The sequence below is a fragment of the Colletotrichum spaethianum genome (assembly GCF_022836535.1).
Source record: "Colletotrichum spaethianum MAFF 239500 DNA, contig08, whole genome shotgun sequence".
Lineage (NCBI taxonomy): Eukaryota > Fungi > Ascomycota > Sordariomycetes > Glomerellales > Glomerellaceae > Colletotrichum > Colletotrichum spaethianum.
Genome location: NW_026054778.1, coordinates 490954 through 513114, shown reverse-complemented (window position 1 = coordinate 513114; position 22161 = coordinate 490954). Strand labels below are relative to the sequence as shown.

General features: G+C 56.9%; 7 protein-coding genes across 7 annotated transcripts; 3 read left to right on the top strand and 4 right to left on the bottom strand.

Annotated features, from left to right (window-relative positions):
- Positions 1-354: 354 nt before the first annotated feature.
- On the top strand, positions 355-741 carry ColSpa_03993 (UPF0382 membrane protein; the record flags this gene model as incomplete). Its single annotated transcript, XM_049270205.1, has 1 exon — positions 355-741. The coding sequence occupies one exon, from the start codon at positions 355-357 to the stop codon at positions 739-741; it is 387 nt and encodes a 128-aa protein (XP_049126162.1).
- Positions 742-1643: 902 nt separating this feature from the next.
- Positions 1644-2586, bottom strand: ColSpa_03992 (putative di- and tripeptidase DUG2; the record flags this gene model as incomplete). The annotated part of the gene is made up of 2 exons (XM_049270204.1): positions 1644-1848; positions 1919-2586. 2 exons carry the CDS (start codon positions 2584-2586, stop codon positions 1644-1646), a joined length of 873 nt encoding a protein of 290 aa, XP_049126161.1.
- Positions 2587-2646: 60 nt separating this feature from the next.
- On the bottom strand, positions 2647-2841 carry ColSpa_03991 (putative delta(7)-sterol 5(6)-desaturase; the record flags this gene model as incomplete). The annotated part of the gene is made up of 1 exon (XM_049270203.1): positions 2647-2841. The coding sequence occupies one exon, from the start codon at positions 2839-2841 to the stop codon at positions 2647-2649; it is 195 nt and encodes a 64-aa protein (XP_049126160.1).
- Positions 2842-9377: 6536 nt separating this feature from the next.
- ColSpa_03990 (transcriptional repressor XBP1) lies at positions 9378-11407 on the top strand (the record flags this gene model as incomplete). The annotated part of the gene is made up of 5 exons (XM_049270202.1): positions 9378-9510; positions 9564-9645; positions 9713-10604; positions 10658-11125; positions 11180-11407. 5 exons carry the CDS (start codon positions 9378-9380, stop codon positions 11405-11407), a joined length of 1803 nt encoding a protein of 600 aa, XP_049126159.1.
- Positions 11408-11677: 270 nt separating this feature from the next.
- ColSpa_03989 (uncharacterized protein) lies at positions 11678-12558 on the bottom strand (the record flags this gene model as incomplete). The annotated part of the gene is made up of 2 exons (XM_049270201.1): positions 11678-12119; positions 12206-12558. 2 exons carry the CDS (start codon positions 12556-12558, stop codon positions 11678-11680), a joined length of 795 nt encoding a protein of 264 aa, XP_049126158.1.
- A 2855-nt stretch (positions 12559-15413) lies between these two features.
- Positions 15414-17885, top strand: ColSpa_03988 (vacuolar amino acid transporter 2; the record flags this gene model as incomplete). Its single annotated transcript, XM_049270200.1, has 8 exons — positions 15414-15574; positions 15691-15793; positions 15835-16379; positions 16445-16857; positions 16915-17075; positions 17136-17201; positions 17262-17656; positions 17732-17885. The coding sequence occupies 8 exons, from the start codon at positions 15414-15416 to the stop codon at positions 17883-17885; spliced, it is 1998 nt and encodes a 665-aa protein (XP_049126157.1).
- A 1527-nt stretch (positions 17886-19412) lies between these two features.
- ColSpa_03987 (serine/threonine-protein kinase MPS1) lies at positions 19413-21362 on the bottom strand (the record flags this gene model as incomplete). The annotated part of the gene is made up of 1 exon (XM_049270199.1): positions 19413-21362. The coding sequence occupies one exon, from the start codon at positions 21360-21362 to the stop codon at positions 19413-19415; it is 1950 nt and encodes a 649-aa protein (XP_049126156.1).
- Positions 21363-22161: the final 799 nt, after the last annotated feature.

Below are 22161 nucleotides of genomic sequence, written 5' to 3'. Positions count from 1 at the left end.
AACTCTTTCCCTTCCTGCAAATAGTCAAACACGACCGACGCCCGACCACCTGCAGTCTCGACATGATTGCTTGAACCTACCGAACGGCAGTCTCTGACCGTTTCGTCTTCTTTGCCGACTTTTCCTTCTTTTTCATCTCTTTCCTTGTCTTGTCCCTATTTTGTTCCATTCGCCTTACACTGCGACCACAATCGCATTCTTAGCAGACCGGGAGGGAGCCCAGCTACGCACAGCTGAGCGTCACCCAATACCAACCCGACCAGCGCATCAAACCACGTCGGGCCACAATCGCAACCTCAACCCTTCAAAATCTCCCAGCGACCGACCGGCTTTGACGGAAACCCGACCGCCAAGATGTCCTACCTTTTGTATTCCGTTTCCTTCCTCCTCCTCGTCACCGCCACGGCCCTTTACTTCACCCGCGCCCACTGGCTCCCCCACCTTCCCGACCTCCCCTTCCCCGGCCGCGACTACATCTACTCGCGCCTCCCCTCGAGCTTTGTCGGCGACATGGACGCCGGCCTCTCGAGTTCCACATTTGACCTAGCCGCCAACGTCGAGTCGGGCGACGCCCGCGCCGGCCTCGACGACCATTCCAAGGCCGAGATCCTCAAGATCATGAAGAAGCGCCGCATGAAGTTCGACGACGCTCGCAGGTACTACATGCAGCAGCGCTTCAAGGCCAACGGCATCGGCCCCGACGGGCGGCCGCTGGATCCCAAGGCCGTGACGTTCAGCTAAGCGCCGCTGGGAGGCGTTGCGAAGGGGGACTGCTCGGATGGGTCGGAAGAGACCATCGCGAACCGCGCTCGATGACCGCATCGGTGCGCCTACCCCAAAGCGCAGGAGGGAGAGGGACAGGAGATAGTTGAGGGGGGAGGGAACCCCCATGGCGGGAAATACCACGCCGAATTATACCACGACACGCAAGATTTTTCGCCGGCTGCACCAACCCAGCCGGTAGCCACCAAACTCTTCCATGTCGAAACCGACACCGACTACTTTTCCTACTTTGTCATCACGCTGATATCCCGCGGGTTCTTGGAGAAATCGGGCGTTCTAGCGTTGCTTTCCGTATGTCTTTGGGTTCTGCTTGGATGAAGGTTTGAAGAGATGGAGTGGGATGCTTTACATCACCCACGGCGCCCTTTCGAGGTGTTGCCCCTTCACGTAGAGCGCGTGCGGTTCGAGATTTCAATACTACACTCAGTTTCGTTCCCATTCCAGACCCTTTGCCGTTGTGTCGCCAAGGGAGGCCCTCGGTAAATTACCTGCGTTCCGACTACCACGATGCCAAGCCTGAGCGATGCTGTCACTAGAAGCTCGGCCCGTCGCAGTCCACATCAAGTTTGATTCCGCATCGCGAGCTCTTCCTGGTGAAGGCCGGATACGCTACTAGCTATCAAAGTCGAGCCTCGTCCGCTGAGACGATGCGTCAAAATCGCCTCATTCCCAGTCATTTCGGTCATCCCCGACCTCCCTTGTTTTTTACAGCATCAACATGCGTCGGTTTTATATGTACAATGAAAGGTTCTGGCAATACCCAGGCATTAGAAAAGGTAAGTAGTGGCACCCCGGAACGACAGGGTGCCGGCGCACAGTGAACCGGCGGGCCACGGGGTCGCTCGGACGACCTGCCGCCCTCAGTTCCTCTTTTTGGCCTCGGCGGTGACGTACTGGCGGTCGTCGTCGCCCTCGACTTCCTTCTGAATGTCCTCCATCTCCCTCATGTTGGACTCCCACGTCTCCCGAGACATCTTGGTCTTCTTGTTGAACCAGGCGAGGTCGGGCTTGCGGTAGCTGCCCCCGAGACGGTCCCAGAGCGTCGTGAACTGGCCGTAGTTGTAGCTGCGCAATGTACCGTTAGCACGCTGTCCCGCCAGCTCGTCGGAGAGAGGAGGGGGGCTTTAGGGCTTACTTGAAGTACAGGTGGTGGGCCGTGTGGCACGCGGAGCCGTTGATGACGGGGTTGTCGGTGATGTACTCACCGTCGTGGATGAGGATGGTCCAGAAGTTGATAAAGATGAACAGGGCCACGTAGGCCAGCTTGTTCAGGGGGAACAGCATGGGGTAGACGTGGTAGGGGACGGACTGGGCGAAGCCGTCGAGCGGGTGGAAGGCGTGGCTGGCGTACGGCGAAGGCATGATCCATTTGTGATGCGGCTTGTGGAGGTGCTTGTAGACGAGCGGGAGGTGCAGCCAGCGGTGAATCCAGTAGATGCACAGGTCGGTGAAGAGGATGAAGAGCGGGAACTGCGCCCAGTCGTACCAGCGGCCTGGGCCGTCCTCGGTGGCGTCGTAGAGCCTGCAGAAGCCGCGGACCTCGGCGACGAAGGTGAGGGCGGTGCAGACGGCCATGACGGGCATGGCCTTGTTGGCCTGCTTCATCTCGAGGCGGATCTGGTTCTTGAGGAACTTGGGGTGGTCAAAGGTCTTCTTGTCAAAGATAAATTTGTAAGAGAGAGTCGCGAAGATGAAGTAGTTGAGAAGTCCAAAGATCCTGGGCGTCGTTGTGTTAGTGACTGGCCGGCCGGCCGGCTGGACGGAGCGAGACGGCACCCCGCGTGGATCCGCCGCACAAGACATACCAGGTGATGAGAAAAAGGGAAGTGAACTGGCGAAAGATGTTGTCTCTCGGCCAGGCGCTCAAGTATGCCGCTTCGGAGGGCTCGAGGTAGAGCATGTGCGTCGAGGCTTGTACTGCCATGTCGAGAGCGGTTGCGCCGTGGCGTTGGCAGAGGGATGGTGGGGGAAGTCGTACGGAGCGGCGTGCGCGGGCAAGAGAGCAGCGTAGAGCTTGTCGCCGACGAAGGTGTCGACGACCTCGAGAACGACGTCCATGATGATTTGGACCAAAGAGAAACCCGGGCTTCAAGGAATGGTGTGCCAAGGTGACGGCGGAGAGAGCGGGAAAGCAACAGAAAGAAAGAGAAGGGCGGGTGGTAGTGGTTGGAAGGCAGCGGCGTGAAGCTGTCTTTTGAGTCGCAGAGGATCGCAGCTGGAGTAGCTCGGGAATGCCTGATCTCATCGAACGTTTACAAAGAATTCGGCGTTACGAAACAAGGTGGGCTGTTCACATCAGCAAGTGGGCAAACAACCGGGATGTGATCGGCGTTTGGTTCGTGTTGCGAGCTCTCCTGCAAGCTACAAGATACAGAGGACAAGGGCGTTGCTGTCTGATTGCAACGGACCGCGGGAATTTAGGCTTGTCCGAGGTTTGCGAGACGGGAGAAGCAACGACAATGACAATAGGCCAAAGACCCAATGCCGATGCCGCGATCAGTCTGCGCAGCTCGCGAAGCTGAGGAGGAGCTCGAGGTGTGCTGTCGAGTTGCCGAGACTCTTTGCCAGGGGACCTTGATACTGGCACGCAGCCGATCTGAAGCTTTGGCGGACAGCTGAGATAGAGATTGAGTGCACGATGCGAAAGGCAGTCGTAGAGGGTTACTGTAAATCAAGGCCGGACAAGGTCAAACAGTACAGCCCGTCCAAAGCTGGGAGTAGGGCATCTTTTTATTCAATCTGGTCCGTCCAGGTTTTCGGCAGACAACAGCAACACGTAGCGGAGTCGGTGTGAGCAAGCCCATCTTGTCTTTGGGGAGTCGTCCGACGTTAATATCCCAGTGGGATGTTCATTACTTGGGGAATCGCATGATCCAGCAGGATGAGCTTCCCAGGCCCGGTCGTCCCTTTTCCGATGTTGGTATTGGGTGGACAGCCAGGGAGCCCACTGGTACGGTCCATTGGCAAATCAGACGCAGCCTACTCGTATTCGGGTTCAGTGCAAGTCGAGCACCAAGACCTGGAAGTCATCCTGTTGGTGGTCTGATATGGGTGTACTTTGCCCAAGATCTGATTAGTGCCATCTCTCTGGCAAGCGATCTGCGCGTTTCACATGGAACGGCGGCCAACCAGTGCAACAGGCAGACCAGGCCAATGCTGCTGTCAGATGGTTGCAGGAGAATCCCAACTTTGGTGGTGGCGGTTGTCTTTGGCATCTCATCCCTCGTGCGCTTCGAGTGTTTTAATTCTTATTTTTCCAATTTTTGTTTTGTTTTCCACAACGCCCGCTGCCGGTGATTCGGGGTCCAAGTGTCTCTCTCTGGGGTGATTATGCAGCTTCGGCCGCAGGGTCTTCCGAATCGTCCCAGATCCACCCGTAGAGACAAGCTAGACTGGTTTGAGCCGACATTCCTGACCGCGGCGAGGCACAGTCGAATCCAGGTACGATTAACGTACGAAGACACATGTTGCTAGATGACGATGTGCTTTGTCGGGTGGTAGTTGCCGCATCCCTCGGGATTTGGTGCAATCGGATTTTGGATTGGATAGATGAGGGGAGATGAGCTAGATAGGTACCAACCCAACTGCACGGAGCTACATCAGGCTCTTGACATCGGTTGGCGGCATCTCAAAGACGTTTAGCAGCCCTTTCCATGGTCACCCTTACCTAGAACGTCGATCTAGACACCCTTGTTGAGAAAAGAAGGCTGGCTCGCAGCGCATAGAACGTCCCCAACGGCGGTTGAAACGAGTGTTTGCCAGTGGTGGGCCACTGACTCGAAGAATGATCCGGGGCCCTCCCTCACAATTGTTGCACATCTTGCGGGTCATCCAAGGGAGGGATGGAGGGCGACCCCCAAGTTGGTCCGCCAGGACTTCAAGGCTTAGCGGCTGATGTGGTCGTGAAGAACCATATTCTCGGACGAAGTTTGCTAATGCTCTGAGACGCGTACCTCTGAGCGACTTGGCCAGGTTCAAAGAGGTTGCGATGCTTCCAACGATCCGAGTCTCCATCTCATGAACCAGACCGTGGGGTGAGTGCCTGCCAGCTACGCCGCATTTGGGGCCGCTGTTGGTGCCGCTGTAAGGTAATGGCCTTTCGAAGACCGCAAAATAGGCGGGCATTGGCGAGAACAGATAAACGGATGACGGCCCCTTTCAGCTTCGAACCTTGATGAATCAGATAGGCCGTACTCGAGCCGGTGTTTGACCGGCGACTGCCCACAAGCCAGGCACGAGATGGGCTCTGGAGTTCCTTAGTCAGGCCTCACACCACTTCAACCCCAGCCTGTTCACACCTTACCTCACCCCCATCTTCACCAAGGTGGCTTACCTCAGCCGGAAACCCCCGACGTCAAGTCACCTAACCCATCTCGCAATTCCAACGCTAACGCACCCGAATATGCGCCTTATTGTTCCCTGGCCTGTCGTGACTTGATGGGTGTGGCCAAGTATGTACCGCACCCATCGCCAAACGCGCACGCGCACGCGCTGCACCTGCCCACCTGTCTTTCGTCCCAGCCCACTGAGACAAAGCAATGGCGCCTGGGACGGATGTTACGAGCATAAGAGGTAGTTGTTAGACATGCCCTGGTGCATTTGGGGATAGACTATTGTTGTGCGAAATGCCAAATTGGAACAATGCAACTGGGTTTGCAACGATGCGACGGTCGGGCCTGATGAGTTGCATTTGATTCGGCACAAACCGTGATGACTCGTCAGTGTGCCATGGCTTGCGGCGAATCATCAACCTCTTTGGCATCTGAATACCGACCTCCGCGAATCAAGATGCATCAATCTGGTTATTGCCAGCTGGGGCTTGTCGTATCGTGGGATGCTGCAGTGGGTATCGGCATCCTGTGTCGACGGTGGATGGCGCGTGGCATAATATGATAATTGACGGCTCGCGCGCGGATTCAAGATGGAGGGTTGCACGCCGCTCGTTTCTGGTCCTATCAATGCCGGAAGGGCGGGCTGTGCGTCAATCTGGAGCAGGCAGCGGAAAACAGAAAAAGGAGTCGAGGAGGTGGAAAAGGGAAAAAAAAAAAGCAACCATCATCAAGAGACGGATGGCATGGGTGGTGAGGTAGCAGCGAGCGCAGCGTTAGTATTCCACGCAAGGTAGCGAGCGTAACAGTACCCGTTGCCTGCTCCCTGCTCCTTGTCAGCCGAGTTGTTTGTGTGCGTGTGTGCGTTGTATTCCCGGTCTGTTTGGCGTTCCCGTAGCCACTACATGACATTGCATGGTGCATGCATGCGACTACGGGACTCCCATTTCCTGTACACTATTGTTTGGCGGTGGTGATGTGGTACTGTGAACGCTGCCGCTGCTGAGCCCCAAGAGGGAGTTGCCGGGGCACGGCTCGGGAATGTATTGGTGAGTTTACTTGATTTATCTTTGTACCGTAATGTTCTTGGTAACGAAAAACGGGCATGGAACATTTCGACAGCTTCCATGCCCGAAGCGGGGGATGGGACGGCCGCCTTGACCATTGCTCGTTGCACACGGGCCTTGACCTTGACCTTGACCCATGACGGATGATACGTACCCTATACATAGTAGTGGACGGACGGCCGAAGAACGCAACGCGTTTGGCCGTCTTTCCAACCTTATTGCCAGCTGGTGGTCGTGGTAGTGCGTCGTCTTTCTGAAGGAACGGTCAGAAGTTGTATCCGTATATACCCTCAGCTCTTTGATGGCATGTACGGGATAACAACGGCCACTTGACTGGGAAAAGAGTGTCTTGAGTCGACTGCTCGCGGTGTAGTGTCGGGCCTCTCACCCTGGCTCACCGACGTCTTACCTCCGTATCGTTACCGCTGCCGCTGCCGCACTAACAAAGCCTTCGGCAATAAATACACGCATGCGCTAACAAGGTGGACGCAGGAGGTTCTTCCGACCCTCAGACGTCGTCAAACCCTCTCTCGTTTCCATCTTTTGCTCGGCGGATACCCATGACCAGACCAGACGATCCACAACAGACACAACCCTCTCGCTCACAGGCACCACACCAAGCGCACCCCTCTGACCCTGAACCTTGACCCCTTACTCCGAATGAAGCCCCCCTTCTCCGTCCTTCAACCGTCCCCTCCTCCTAGTGTACACGCTTGCCCACACACCCCTTCGCTTAAACAACAAGCCCTCGTTCATCATCGGCAGCGGCAGCCGCCTCAAAGGCTAGCTAGGTAATAATCCGCCGCGACTTTTACTATCACTTCTTCTTCTTCCAGTGGAACATTCTCCGTCCGCACCAACGACCCACGCCCTCGTCTCCTCTGCTGCATCTTACCCACACGCTCTCACATACACAACCCGCGTGTGCGACCTTTGCTTTTTTTTTTCCGGGCTGCACCGCTGCATCTCGCGATGCTTTCTCCAATCTGCCTTTTCCGCAATGCCCAACGTTGCTGTGCCCTGCCCTATCTGCCCGTGAGATCTAGAGACCATCCCATATCATCATGCCCTAGCCGTCACACGGAGCTGATGCTGATGCTGGTGCTGGTTTATGTAACGATGTTGACAATGCTACTGCTCTCGCCCACGTGCAGACGGCCCCTTCCCCAACACTGCCCCTCTGCTCCCGCATTCATCAATCTCACCCTCGTGTGAGCACCTTGCAGCTTGCTGTCCACCGCCATCCCGGCTGTATTAAGTAATAACGTGATGTACTGTTCCCACCAGGGTCGTGACGTCCGTCCTCGGCGGCGTACGTGCGCAACTACGCAGTACGCTTCCTACACACGGTCCGAGGATTTGGGGGCCGTGACGCCGACACAGGGCTCCGCCAGCGGTACTTGGAAGGCTTCATCTCCTTTTGTCGAGTGTGTTTATACAGGGCATGGCAAGATCAATTCATGTCTTGCGGAGGTAATGAGTCGCTTCTCGATGCCATTGTTGCAAGACTTCTCCAATGACGAACCTGCAACGCGATGTTTCTGAAATTTTTGGGTGATGCGGAAAGGGAGACAGAGACATGGCTTCGGAGGAACGCGCCCTGTCAGCCATCGTAAGCCAGCAGGTCTTAAACCTTGCATTCCCAACTCCAGATGTTTGATACCTGGAGGGGGACTGGCACCGCTAGCTGGCCTCGTTAGTGGTGCTATAACCTCACTCGTCCTATATGGGATCTGAGATCTGGCCGGCGTTAAGTTGCGCAACTGACTGTGCAGGTGACTGACTACCCGGCTCATGACGCTCAGGTCGCGGCGTAGACCCGGGGTTGGGTAGATGGCCACGAGGCCGAAACATATGCCGAGCAGAGTGCCATGTCGCGGCCAGGCGTAGCATGTTGTTGTTATCATTGTTGGTGGATGGCCACAAGGTGACGGCAAGACGACTAGGTAACCAACTCATTTTGATGGATACATGGCAGCCAAAACAGAGGCTGGACATGAAGGTTTTCTGAGGTACTGTACCTTGCGCAGTGCCCAGTAGACTCAAGGTACGGGCTGCACCCCACTCTAGCACCACACCCCCGCTCCGAAGGCTAGCGTTGGCACTAGAGCACCCCTGCCCTGTTAAACCGATTCAGTCGCCGCCGCCTGGGGACCCACGCACCCAACCCAAGCCCGGGCAGATTGAAACTACCCACACCCGCTGGAAGGAACACTTCAAGCAAGCGCCACATGGAAGGACCCATATTTCGAGCCAGCTCACCCCCAAAGGACGGCGCGCACAGACCTTACTTTCAGGTGCGTAGCGGCCTCCTGGCCGATACTTGGCGACTACATGGCTGCCACCCGCGCCTCCAGTTCCAGACCTTTGGCTGGGTGCCTCGATGATCACGTACCTTTTCGCGCAGCCAGATGTATCCTCGCTAGGCCAGCTACTTGTCAAGCTTGGCGTGCGCCTGGTTCCAGGGGGGGCGGCGGCGGCACAGAGCAGTTCACCTCTCTCTCTCTCTGGCGGGACCCGCTTTTGGATCACATCCCCAGGCGGCTCCCATCCGTCTCTCTCTCTCGCTCTGCTTTTTTTCGCCTGTGCACCTTGCACCTTGCACCAGTCTCCTCTCGTTCCACTCGCCAGCCTCTTCAAGCCGGGTCCTTTCTCTCCTTCCTCTCCTTGCCTAACCCGAACTTTTCTTCCCCTTCCTCTCTTTTTCCCCATCTCCGCCGTGACAACCTCGACACGCGCGCGCGCACACACACACACTCTCTCTTTCACAACACATCACCATCTTCGTCATCATCAATCGATTCCCAAACTGTTTCCATCTCATCATCTTTTCCCGCCTGCGACAACATCGATATCGCGCACCCACCTGTATCTCCCTGCCTGGACGGCTCTGCCGCTGTCGACACACAAAACCCGCAGCGGACCTTAGCCAAGGCAAACCGCGCCTTGTCGTTCTGCACCCGCCGATTGAAGGGGGTCCCCCATTGCGGCGACGGCCAAATTTTCCGAGCCACGACCACCACAACACAACACCGAACCCGACGCATCGTGTTCATTGTTGACGCCCGGACAACCGGTCATCCTTCGCCATCTTCCACTATACTTGGCGATTTATCTTTATCGACCTCCTCCACCTACCCCCCGGCCATTCGCGTATCTTTAGCACTGAACGTTGCCAACTGCAACTGCAACTACAACCATGTCCATGTATCCGCATCGCGCCATGGGCGCGGTGCCCCCCAACAACTCGGCCAGGCTCAATGAGCTCCTCGACCAGATCAGAACCGAGTTCGACACGCAGCTGCGCCAGACCGAGGGCTACGAACATCAGAGTAAGACGATCGCGCCTGGTTCATGTCGTCACGCTCGCTAACAGCCTCTTTAGTCCAGGCCCAGGTCCAGGAGATGCAGCTCGTTAGAGAAAAAGTTTACGCGATGGAACAGGCGCAGATGAACCTGAAGCAAAAGTACGCCTTCCGATGCAGTCTCGAATCCCGCCAAGCTTTGGAAATGCTAACAGCAAGCTTCAAACAGGTACGAGGAAGAGATTGCTATGCTCCGTCGCCAGCTTGAGGGAGCACGCGGAAATGCGCCTCCCAGCATCGGCGGCCCCCCTCCTCACGCTGGCCCGTCGCAACAGCCCCCCTCCATCACTCCCGGCACTGGTCTCTTCAACGGCATCATGACCGGTGGTGGCCAGGCTCAGCTGGCCCCTCCTCCCCCCCCTCCTCCGCCTCAGGACCAGCAGATGGGCCCGCAGCATCAGATGGCACAGGGCCCTCCGGGTCTCCCTGGCCCGCCGCCGCCGCCCCCTCAGTCGCAGCAGCCTTTCCAGCAATACCCTCAGGGTCCCGGCGGTCCCGTCTCTAACGGCCTTAACTCTCAACCTCCTCAGACGACCGCTTCGCCCGGCCCTGGCAGACGTGGAATTGGACGCCCCCCCGCGGCTGTTGGTCCGGCCACTCCCCAGATCAACACCCCGATCCCGTTCCCCGGCGCCACGCAATCGCCTCAAGTCAGCCACCCGACTCCTGACCACGCGCGGATGGGCGGCCCCCATGCGCCCCCTGTGGGAAACGCCCTTGGCGATCTTGACCCTGATCGCCTGCCTCCTCATTCCAAGAAATCGGGTCACGACTGGTTCGTCATCTTTAACCAGCATGTTCCACGGATGCTTGACGTCGACCTGGTCCATACTCTTGCACACGAAAGCGTTGTCTGCTGCGTGCGCTTCAGCCACGATGGCAAGTACGTGGCCACCGGATGTAACCGATCCGCGCAGATCTACGATGTTCAGTCCGGCGAGAAGCTGTGCGTCCTCCAAGATGACACTGTCGACATTACCGGCGATCTTTACATACGCAGCGTCTGCTTCAGTCCCGATGGCAAGTACCTTGCCACTGGTGCTGAGGACAAGTTGATCAGAGTAAGTGAAGCGTCGATAGACGTCCGGGTAGACCATGCTAACCCACTTTTCAGGTCTGGGATATCCAGTCTCGGCAGATTCGCAACACCTTCTCCGGCCACGAGCAAGATATCTACTCGCTCGACTTCGCCCGCGACGGTCGCACGATCGCATCCGGAAGTGGAGACAGGACCGTCCGTCTCTGGGATATCGAGCAGGGCACCAACACCCTTACTTTGACCATCGAGGACGGTGTCACGACTGTTGCCATCTCCCCCGACACAAAGTATGTGGCGGCCGGTTCGCTTGACAAGAGCGTCCGTGTTTGGGATATCCACCAGGGATACCTCCTGGAGCGACTCGAGGGCCCCGATGGCCACAAGGACAGTGTCTACAGTGTTGCCTTCTCTCCCAACGGCAGAGATCTGGTCAGTGGCTCTCTGGACAAGACCATCAAGATGTGGGAGCTGAGCACTCCTCGCGGCCTGCCCAACCCCGGCCCCAAGGGCGGACGTTGCGTCAAGACCTTTGAGGGACACAGAGTGAGTTATTCTCCGGAACAAAGGGCCACCGCATGGGTATGCTGACAAGTATAGGACTTCGTTCTCTCCGTCGCTCTGACCCCCGACGCTGCTTGGGTCATGTCCGGTTCCAAGGACCGTGGTGTACAATTCTGGGATCCTCGCACCGGCGCCACGCAGTTGATGCTTCAAGGACACAAGAACAGTGTCATCTCCGTCGCGCCCAGCCCGACGGGAGGCTACTTCGCCACCGGCTCTGGTGACATGCGGGCACGCATCTGGTCCTACCGGAGTGTCCAGTAGGAAGCCCAATTCAGCTCTTGGTGGGTTTCGTGAGCGGCAGATGTGTATACCAAATAGCAGTGTTGAGTAAAGGGTGCTCTGTTACTGGGGGGTTCATGGTGAAATTTGTTGTCCCTGTCTACGTCTTGGGACACTCTCGGTCGAAGAGACGGACAGGACGGTAGGGGGCGCACGGGCAGGGACATGTCGGAATCTCGTAGCAAATAGCCGTCGCTAATGAAAAATTTGAAGCTTTACACAAATCGTGTGGGACTATGTACATGGGTATTTCTACATGAGCGAACTGAACAAATCCGAAAACTCGTCGCCCTTTTTGGACTTTTTCTTGCCGGGCTTCTTCTCCGACTTTCTCTCCTTGGCCGGCTTGCTGGGTTCAGGCTCAGTGGTGGGGGCATCCGCTAGCCTGCGCTTCTTTTTGCTTGCAACGGGCGCGACAGCTTCGTCGTCTTTTGTTGGATGACGCGCTAGGGGTTTAGCGGCCAACTTCATCTGGTCTCGAGAAACGGCCACGCCGAGGCCCATTGGCTCTGGATTCGCCTGGCCTTCATTGGCTACGACCGCATCATGGCTCGCTGGCGGGTTGGCCATGGGCGTCTCATCACCTCTCTCGGGCTGCCGGGGGGCCAGGGGCGCAATGGCCGAGTTTATACGGGCCAAGACGCCCAGCAAGACCAGGCCTAGGGCAGCATGTTGGCCGTCTGCTGCCAACTGACTGAAGGCTCTGATCTATGTGTTAGTCCACGAACAACGGAGCAGAAGCACATCCCGGGTCTCCGAGGGCCTGGCGTGACGACTCACAAGAACGACGACGGGATGGTTGTGTCGAGCAGTAGCCGCACCCTCGCAGTGACATCCTCGTCTAACGCATTGCCCCGACGGTCCCCGTTGCTGGTGCCGGTGCCGGGGCTGGGCCTGCCGGCCGACTTCTTCGAGGGCGCCTTGAAGCTCTGGGCGTGGCGGTGACGGGCGCGGGCCTCGAGGGCGTCGTGGAGACGTCTGGCGGAGCGGCGCAGGACGTCGAACCGGGCCCACCAGCGGGCGACGCGGTGCTGGTTCTTGTTACGGTGGTTGAAGCTGTCGAGGATCTGGAGGACAGGGACCAGGGCGGCGATGGCGGGCTGGTCGGGACGGGCTAGGCCGGCGGGGGTCATGGTACCGCCGCGTGGGCCTTGCCTATGCGCTCTGGACGGGATGCGAAGCGCTCTGGACGGCGCTGGGAATCTTGAGATGGTTTGGTTGACGAGGCAGGCCGCCGATGACGTGGAATGGGCGGCGCCCGTGCCGTAACGATTTTTTGATATGTCGTGGTGGTGGTGGTGGGGCCGTGCCCCTCTGCCTTTCTTTCGATTTTTTTCTTCTTTTCCTTCTTCACTTTGTTTTATTTGCGCAACGGACTTGTATCGAAGTAAAATCGACGGACCGGAGGTTGGTTGGGTTCGGATCGGTGCGAGTTTAGCTTGGTAACGTAACGTACGGTAAGGTCAGATTAGGCAAAGTAGTAGAGGGAGGGTCCCGTTTCGTTTCGTGCGCGACGAGGTGTCGACTTTGCTGGGTGAGCCGCATGGGGGATGTTGCATGGGACAAGCTGGTTCCCGCCGCAGGACCAAAATCAAAACAAGCCTCGCGCTACCACGCCACTCCCAACCAGCTACTCCAAAGGCCGTAAGGCAGCGAGGGCGAGGTCTAAGGAAACGGCGGTTTTAGAAAGGGCACCGAAGCGAGGAGACGGCCAAGTCTGTGCAACGGGAGCCCGGCTCTTGGTGGAAAGGGGAAATGGTCTTTGACGATCTGGGGGGTCATGAGATTTGATTGCGACATTTGCCTATCCGTAGACAGCCTCAACTAAGGGGAGACGCAGCTATGCTACGGCACCAGACCGAGCAACTACGATGGGCAGCATAGCATGTGAGCATGAGGCTCGAGCAATCCGGGGTAAATGGGGATTTGAGTTCGTGAAGAGCGGCTCCGGGACTTCCAAGACTTGCGAATAATCCCTCACCGACCGGATCTTTGAGCAGCTGATGGGAGGCGAGGAGGATCGAGAGCAACCCCCTCGTCGCCTTTAGAGGGTTTTTGAGTTTTTCGCTCCCCCTCCCGAGTCGTGATGGCATCGTCTTGCATCTGACCTCCATGCATGAACCTGTCTCATCGGGGCATTGGATGACATGTCATGTGGGACTCTGGGACAAAAGTATGCAAGTAGCGGTGAGTAGCGGCGGTACGGGGAGGGGCGGGCGGGTTTCCTGCGGTTATCTGTGTACCGCGATATAGAGTCTCTATCCGAGGTTCTGAGGCAAAAGGGAAGCCAGGTCAAGTCGTGGAAAGCCCCACATCGTCCTCGGGGCTTAAGGTAGGTACCAAGGCACTCACAAGCCAGAACAAGGTACAGAGTAGCAGAGCAGTGAACCGGCACGGGTCAATGTCAAAAGACCTGCTTGCTTTTGCCCGTCCCATCGTTGCACCCCACGGCGTCTGCAGTACGTAATATCAACCCTGCTGCAAGACAGAGAGGCGGGCTCGAGACACAGGCGGGCAAGTAGCGCAGGTTGCAGCTCGAGGCGACGTTGGGTTAGAAGCACTCAGCGAAGAGAGGCACGGTTTGGCGGACACGCGCAACGAGAGACAGAGACGGGAGGCAACGGTGGGGGGTGGAGAGAGTGGAGGGCGGAGCCGGGGTTGGGCAAGTTCTGGCCGCTGCGAGGCCCTGCAACCTGCAGATATTGCAGGTCTGAGCCGGTCGCCCATTGTCCAACCACAGGCGCCGCCGCGATAAGCCGGCCAACCTTTGACGATGCAGGCGGCGTCATGAAAACCAAGGCCTGATATCCAGCTGACTTGTTCTCCTCTGTCCGCCCGCCCGCGTCTTGCCGGATCTGTTACCCGGCCGTGGTGCCAACGTTGAACCCACTTGACGCTTCGATCGTGTGGTTTTTTTATCTGCCATTTTGTTTGCTATTTGCATTCCCCTTCGACATCTTGGGAGCTTGGGATTGGACGTGTTCTTATGTGGCGCTATGTAGTTACCTACTACCTTGTCGGATGCCGTCATGCAGGTCAATCTGCAGATATCGACGCATCTGCGATTTCCCCATAGGCCGGTACCGCCGATGATAACCTTGGATTTAGACAGCCGAATGACTAGAGGAAAACCATAAACGGCCTAACCCAGTCTTTTTTTCTTCTCAATATCCCCTACCTGTCTATGCCAATGAGCCCCAAGATCCCCTTTCCTACCCCTCGATTGCTGGTTTCCGGCTTCCTTCCGCAGCCCGCCTGGTCTGTCGGAAAGCTGAAGAAGCATTGGCTGGCTTCACTGGCTGGGGTGGTTTCTTGGTTCGACTGACAAGATTCCCTGACTTTCGAGCATCTACACTTTTCCTCCGCCTCCGGTTCTGCGACGTCTTTCCACCCTTTTCTCTCGCTTTCCCTCTCCCTCGGTCCCGTAGACACCTCCAACCAACACACATCTTTCGACGTGAATATCTGCTTCGTCTCTCTCTCCTCACACTGCGACGTAACCTCAATTGCTGTTATCTCTGTTGTGCCCGCCCTCCATACCCACCCTGACGTGGAGCAAGGAAAAAAACAACCCAGTTGGGACCTCGCCAGATACTACCTGCGACAACCTGGGCTTCTGACAACCCACTGCACTAGCACCATCTCATCTCCCGCGACGTCTCCACTTGGACCGCCTCTGCTAGGGGTGCAAAAGGTCAGATTTGCGACCTATCTTTACACGGTCTTTTTTGGGCACTGCGTGTAGCGTGCGTCTCGTGCCGTGCTACGGTTACTGCCCACCAGGTATATACACGTCCAAACGCCCGCGCGCAACGAAAAATCGCCAGCTGCGCGACCACCTCGAAATCTACCTCTCCGTGGTCTACCTCTTTTTTTTTTTCTCCCTCTCTCTTGTCGCGCTCCTCTCTGCCATTGCACCCTCGCTCTGGCAACCCTTTCATAGAACCCCTATCGCGACAGTCCTCTACCCGACGACCCTGTTTCCCTCATGGCCTCGAGAAACCCGTCCACCTGGGACGAGTACGAACGGGGCGCCTCCCCCCAGCGCTCCGTGAGTATCGACTCCAATGCCGTCGCCGAGGACCAGTCGCTCCTGGGAGAGGACGACGAAGGTGGCTACGGCGGCAACTCCCATGGGCTTCGCAGAAGGTTGGTGCTTGGACAAAGACTCTGCAACGCACTCGCGGCATCGAATGTCGCCTCCGTCGTTGCTCCCGTCGTTGTTTCCATGCGATCCCCACCGCTAACCCACACCCCTCCTTTAGGTCTTCAGTGACGCGACACCTCGCTGCCATCACAGACATTGGCGGCGTCAACAGCATTCGCTCCTTCACTCGCAGTTGGGCGCGTGCAGCAGGCTTCGCCGAAGTGATCCCCAACGACCATCCTTCGTTTTCGCACCAGACCAGGTCCCCATTGCCTCGGGGTCGAATGAGGCTCTCGACTACTCCCGAAGCCATGTCGAGTCGGACTCGCACCCGAGAACCTCGCTTCTCAGACAGCACCTCGAGGCCACGCCCGAGACGGGACCGAGCACCTCACACCAGAATGGCTCTTCCGGTTCGGTGGCGGACGACGGCCTGGTCCAGAACGACTTCCGCGACAGAGAGCGCAAGGCCGTCGAGGCAGAAATGTCGGGCGCCGTGTACGGCTCGAGCTTCGGTAGCGGCCGCCGGCCGTCGCAGTCCATCTTCGCAGTCCCGCCCCATCTGGCGACGCCGCCGCTGGTTGGCAGCTACAGCTCGTACAGGACGTACGGCACAATAGAGGATGTCGACCCGCCATCAATGGCGCAGGCTGGCGAGCTGTGGCGCCAGCAGCAAGAGGCAGGGGGCAATGTGCCAGACGGAGAGAGCATGCCCATTCTCGTGAAGGAGGTCGAGCAGGACGGAAAGATCATCTTGACTGTTGAGGGACAGTCCACGCTTCCTCAGACCATCTTCAACTCGATCAAGTTAGTCGCGCCCCACCTCTATACATTTTTACCGATGGCAGTGCAGTTGCTGACCTGTAACGCAGCGTTCTGATCGGTGTCGGTCTCTTGAGTTTGCCCATGGGTATCAAGTATGCCGGCTGGATTTGCGGCATGGTCATTCTGGCCGGTTCCGCGGCCGTGACTGCGTACACGGCAAAGCTCCTGGCCAAGTGCATGGATCTCGACGCCAGCTTGATCACCTTCTCTGACCTGGCCTACATCTCGTACGGCCGCAACGCACGTATTGCCACCAGTATTCTCTTCACCCTCGAGCTGCTGGCTGCCTGCGTCGCTCTCATTGTCCTCTTTGCCGACTCTCTGACCCTACTCTTCCCGGGTTTCATGAGCGTCAACGCCTGGAAGCTGCTTTGCTCCGTGATCATGATTCCCCTCAACTTCCTCCCCCTCCGGCTGTTGAGCTTTACCAGCGTCATTGGCATCGTGTCGTGTTTCAGCAGTGAGTTCTGTTCCTCCCCTGCTCGTTTTGGAGGAGTTGGCTGACGTATCGGGCTAGTCGTGGCTATTTTGGTGGTTGACGGGCTCATCAAGCCGACGACACCTGGCTCCCTCATTGAGCCGGCCACGACGTACTTGTTCCCGGCAAACTGGGGCACGTTGCCGTTGAGCTTCGGCCTGCTCATGAGCCCCTGGGGTGGTCACAGTGTATTCCCCAATGTGAGTGCTCGGTGTTTCCAACCACAACGGGAGAATGCTGTATACTGACAGCTTTTGCAGATCTACAGGGACATGCGCCACCCTCACAAGTACCCTCGGGCCGTCAAGACGGTCTTCACGTCCGTGGTGAGTTTGACATGCAATGATGCTGCTTCCTAGTCGCACCAAATACTGACTGCGATGTAGTACCTCCTCGACGCCTTCACGGCCGTCGTAGGACTCCTCATGTATGGCGACAACGTCATGGATGAGATCACGGCCAATATCCTCCAGACGAGCGGCTACCCGCGCGCGCTCAACTTCCTGTTGTGCGTCTTCATCGCCATCATCCCTCTGACCAAGATCCCGCTCAACGCCCGGCCGATTGTCGCGACTCTGGAGGTGTTGACCGGCATCCACCAGCAGGCCGTGGCCGACAGCTCGGTCATGGTCGGCCGCTCTGCCACTTTCAGAGGCATCATGAAGGTCGCCATCAGGGTAGTGACCGTCCTGGTCTTCCTCGTCATCTCCATCCTGTTCCCGGCGTTCGACAGCATCATGGCGTTTATGGGTAGTGCGCTGTGCTTCACCATTTGTGTGCTGTGAGTGGAGCCCCTTTAACGCCCCATTAATCGACTGTGACCCTGTGGACAACTCGACTGACCGCTTCCTCGCAGTTTGCCTCTGATGTTTTACGTGAAGCTCTTCAGCAAGGAGATCACGCCCCAGGAGAAGCTCCTGTGCTACGTCCTGATGACCATCTCGACGATCCTGTCCGTGGTAGGCACGGTCTGGGCCTTCCTGCCCAAGAGCCTCATTGGCGCAGAATAAGTCGCGCGGTGGTGGCTTTGTGGTGCTTGTGTTCGTCGTGGCATGGTTGGCGTCCTGAATAACCGCCCAAATCGGCTCATTGCATGGCGCTGGTGGCATCTGGGTTCTGATGCCTGCATGATATAATGGTTGCTTTCTGCATCTTTGCAGCTATATCCCCCTCCCCACGTCCTTGTTGCCGGCGTGTACCTACGGTCTGTCTCTTACGGCAATGTATAGATGCTTGACGATGTTGTTTACATATATAAAAAACCGGCCCCACCTCGCAGTCTTTGCGGACTATTGGTCTACAGTACTATACCCATGTAATTCTTTCTATGCATTAGTCCCAGTACGTGAGGTCCTGATCATCGTGCATCCCGGCTTCGGTGGTGTGCTCCCGGTCATATTTTGGGGGGGGGGGGAGCCATGGTAGTTTGCAACGTAATAGACAAACATGCTCGGTATCGTTCATGGCTCGACACTCGAGTCCTTTTGTGAGCCTCGATCCATCCGGAGTTCTCTTGATCTGTAGCGTTGGCTGGCGAGACTGACGAACCTGGAACCTCATCAGCTCGCCCTTCTGCCAAGGCGATAAAGGTCGATCCCCGTTTCATCCGCGAGCCTCTTCTCAGACCGGGCACCCACCACGCCAACGAATCCATGTTTACAGCCATCTCATCGCCGACATCCCAACGGGACTGGTACCAACAGGGCCGCAAAGGCACAGCCAGCAAAAGCTTGCCCATTCCCGCCCCCGGTCACCCGTGAAGTAGGCAGACAGGGAGAGAGAGAGAGAGAGAGAGCGCGCCCGGCCTACATACAGGCGTCCCGAAGCACACCTCGCCCAGCTCAACAAGGGCCCGGACCCGGGCCCGCCGAAGACGCGCATGGCGCGCATGGCGCGGACGACAACCCAAACCCTGCGGCAGTCCATGAAGGCATGATAAGCCGCGACTCCCTCATGCGCGCCCCCCTTTTCCCTCCCCGCCCCGATTAGACGCTCGCTGTAGCTGGCGGGCCTATGGTTCAATCGAGTGCCTTCCAAGACCTTTTCCAACTCCTTGAAAGTACGTCGATAACGAACTGTGGACGGGCGCTGGACACTGCCCGAGCTGTCGGCCGCGCCGAGATTGCATAGCACTGTTTGTGGCTGTTATCTGCTGCTGTTATGGGGTTGTTGACGATCGCACGAGTCAAGTCAAGTGAGGGGTAACATGACGTAGCATCAATGTCAAGACCCAAAAGGTTGGCAAAGCTGGGGATCAGCAGTCTTTAGATGAATAATCGATGAGGCGTTGGAAGCATGCACATCAAAAACGAGCATGATGAATTGTTTTGAGTGGGTAACTTCTGGTATTGTTCATTAATCTGGAGATATCTAATACACAGAAAGCGAGTTGAGCTCCATCATCCAAACAGGTAACATGTCTTGCCCAGATTGTGCCCTTCGGGTTGTCGAGCCGCGACTAGTATGCCACGGCAAGAAACACAGAGGGGACCGGCGATGTCCTGCTGGTGAGAACCCAACCACAAGAGGTGACCCGGCTAGGAATGCGCTTCCTGCCAGCCACCAACCCACTCGACATCTGCGAGATCATTGCGCTTCTCCCTGCGCCAGTAATTCCAATCTCTGCCCTTATTCCAGGGGCAATCCTTGACCTTTTCCTTAGGTGATTTGTTGTGAGTAATGTGATTGTTGTGAGTAATGTGATTGTTGTGATGCCCAGTGTGGTCCCAAACTCCCGCTGCATAAGAATTGTATCCCAGCCCAATTGTTCGTTGTTGTCGAGGAAACTCGGGTGACATTTGCGAGTACGACGAGCCCGTGAGCCCGCGACGGCGCTGACCCAAAGCAGACCACTTGTCAAGGTTGTCCCGCTTAGGGGGCGATTGACGAGTGGTCAGCATTGGCTTCGACTTTGGTGGAGACGACTGTTGAAAGAAGAATCCATCGGCAGCGTGGTCGCTGTCAATGTCGTTGTGGATCAGCTTGGCGCTGTCATGGTGCGAACGCTGAGGGGTAGTCGCAATGGGGGTAGCGTCAACCGTATCGCAATCGTTCTGTTCATCCAGCTTGCTGTCGTGGCTCCAAGTCCTCGAGTTGAGGTCCTTTAGAGACTGCATCTGCTTCTCACGCTCCGCTTCCTCCTCCTCCTCATCCTCGTCCCACATGTCGCTCCAGCTCTTGGAGACAACATCTTTGCGACCGAAAACCAAGGACATGGAAGACAGGTTGCTCCGGGGCTTGGTCATGTTGATCGGAAGAGAGCCAGCCATGGGTGAGACCTTGGGAATGGGGCGAGGCGCCGCCTTCATGGGTCGACCAATGTGGAGCGACTTCATCGAGACGCCAAGGCTAGAGTTGAGGGTGGAAGAGATGGACGGCGTCTGAGCAGAGCTGAACCAGTCGGCAGTCTCTCCTGACTTGGAGAACAAGTCCTCGGTGTAGCTCTCGTCATCAGCGATGGCGCTGAGCTGGCGGATGGGCTTGGGCGGCGTAGTGTGTAGGGCCTTGGCCCAGGGGAAAGCACCCTGGTCGACCTGAGGGCTCTGGATGGAGGGTGTGCGAAGAGGCTCGCGGTTGGCGCTGGCCATGACATGACGCTCGGCGCAGCAGAAGTCATCGTCGTCTTCCTCAGTAGTGGTGAAGCTGACAACACGCTGGAGGGCAGCACGGGCACCGACGAGAGACCTCTTCTTGGGGTCCAGGCTCATGCACTGGACAATTACCTCGTAAGTGTCCTGCGACATGGAAGGGAAGACGTCGAAGAGGGACTGCTTGTCCCTGGAGAAGTCCAGGAAGAGCGGGTCCGCCTCGGTCGGGGTGGTGAATGGGTTTCGTGAAAAGAGGATGTTGAGAAGGCAGATACCAATGGCCCAGATATCGGCTTGGGCAGGAGAGTAGCCGGCGCCGGCCGAGTCGTACTGCTCGGGGGACATGTAGCGGTCGCTACCGACGGTGTTCTCCAAAGTCCAGTTCTCGGTCGTCGCAAGTCCGAAGTCGCCCAGTTTCATGTCACCAGACTTGGTCAGGAAGATGTTCTCGGGCTTGATGTCTCGGTGGAAGACACCCTTGGAGTGGATGTAATCGACGGCATCCACAAGCTGCAACATGAACTGCCGAACGTGCTCGGTCTCGAGAGGTCCGTGACCGTTGCGAATGGCCTCGTACAGGTCACCCTGAGGGCAGAACTCCAGAACGAGGTAAAGGTGAGCCTCGGTCTCAAAGGTGTTGAGGAGGTTGACAATGTTGGGGTGCGATCCAAGGCGGCTGTGGAGCACGAGCTCCTCCGACTTCTCATCGATGGCGAAGTCGAAGCCGAGGTCATCAGCAGCTTCCTTCTTAGTCAAGCACTTGATGGCGACGGTCTCGTCGGTTTTGATGTCCTTGGCCATGAAGACCATGCCGAAGGAGCCATGGTTGAGGGGAGAGATGGTCTTATACCGACCATCGAGCAACACGCCATTCTGAAAGTTGTCTCTCAAGCATGCCATGTCGAAACTGGAAAATGAAGTGATGTAGCAAGGGTATCGAGCGAAGAAATAACGAGGCGGCGACGAAGGTCACGATGCAGCCTTAAAAGCAAGCTTTTCTTCAAATGTCGACGGTTCGTTGAAAGAGGATTCGGAGAGTTGGAGAGTTGAGATGAGGCGTGTGAGTGGTGGTAGCTTCGTAACGAAGTGTAATCGTTCGAGGCAGGTGGCGGTTGAGTGGTTGCCAAGAATATACAGGTTTTAGAAAGAACAAATCTAACAGGAAACAAGACGATATTTAACTCCTATTCGTTCACGTATCAGAGGCTCATCGAGGGTATTTTTTTGCTGTTATCGGACATATGAAAGCGAAGGTCTGGTGTTGTTGGTTGTTGTTTGGTCGTATCGGTTTTGGGACGTCGGGGTCCGGGGGAAAAGACAAAGGAGTATCGTTATGAGGACATTGAAATAGAGCAAGTTTGATGGAAAAAGGTAGAGAGTGGCGCCCGGAGGTCGAACAGAAGGGAGTGCAAGGTCAACGTGTGTACGTTGAGTTGCAGAAGAAACGAAGATACCGATTCCTGACTAGAGAATTCGGAAAAGGTTGCGAGTCGGCGGCGCCTAGCGGCTGTGGTTGATTGTCGGTTTGCTGACTCTGGATGGCACGAAGGCCGGTGTGACAGGTGGTCGATGGCCGAAGGTGGTTGTCGTCGAAGTGTGAATGCAACGGCTTGCAAGCAAGCTGACTACCGGGATCGGCAAAGGTAATGGCTACAGCAGCATTCGAGCGTCGACGAGCGTGCGATAGAACGAATCGGAT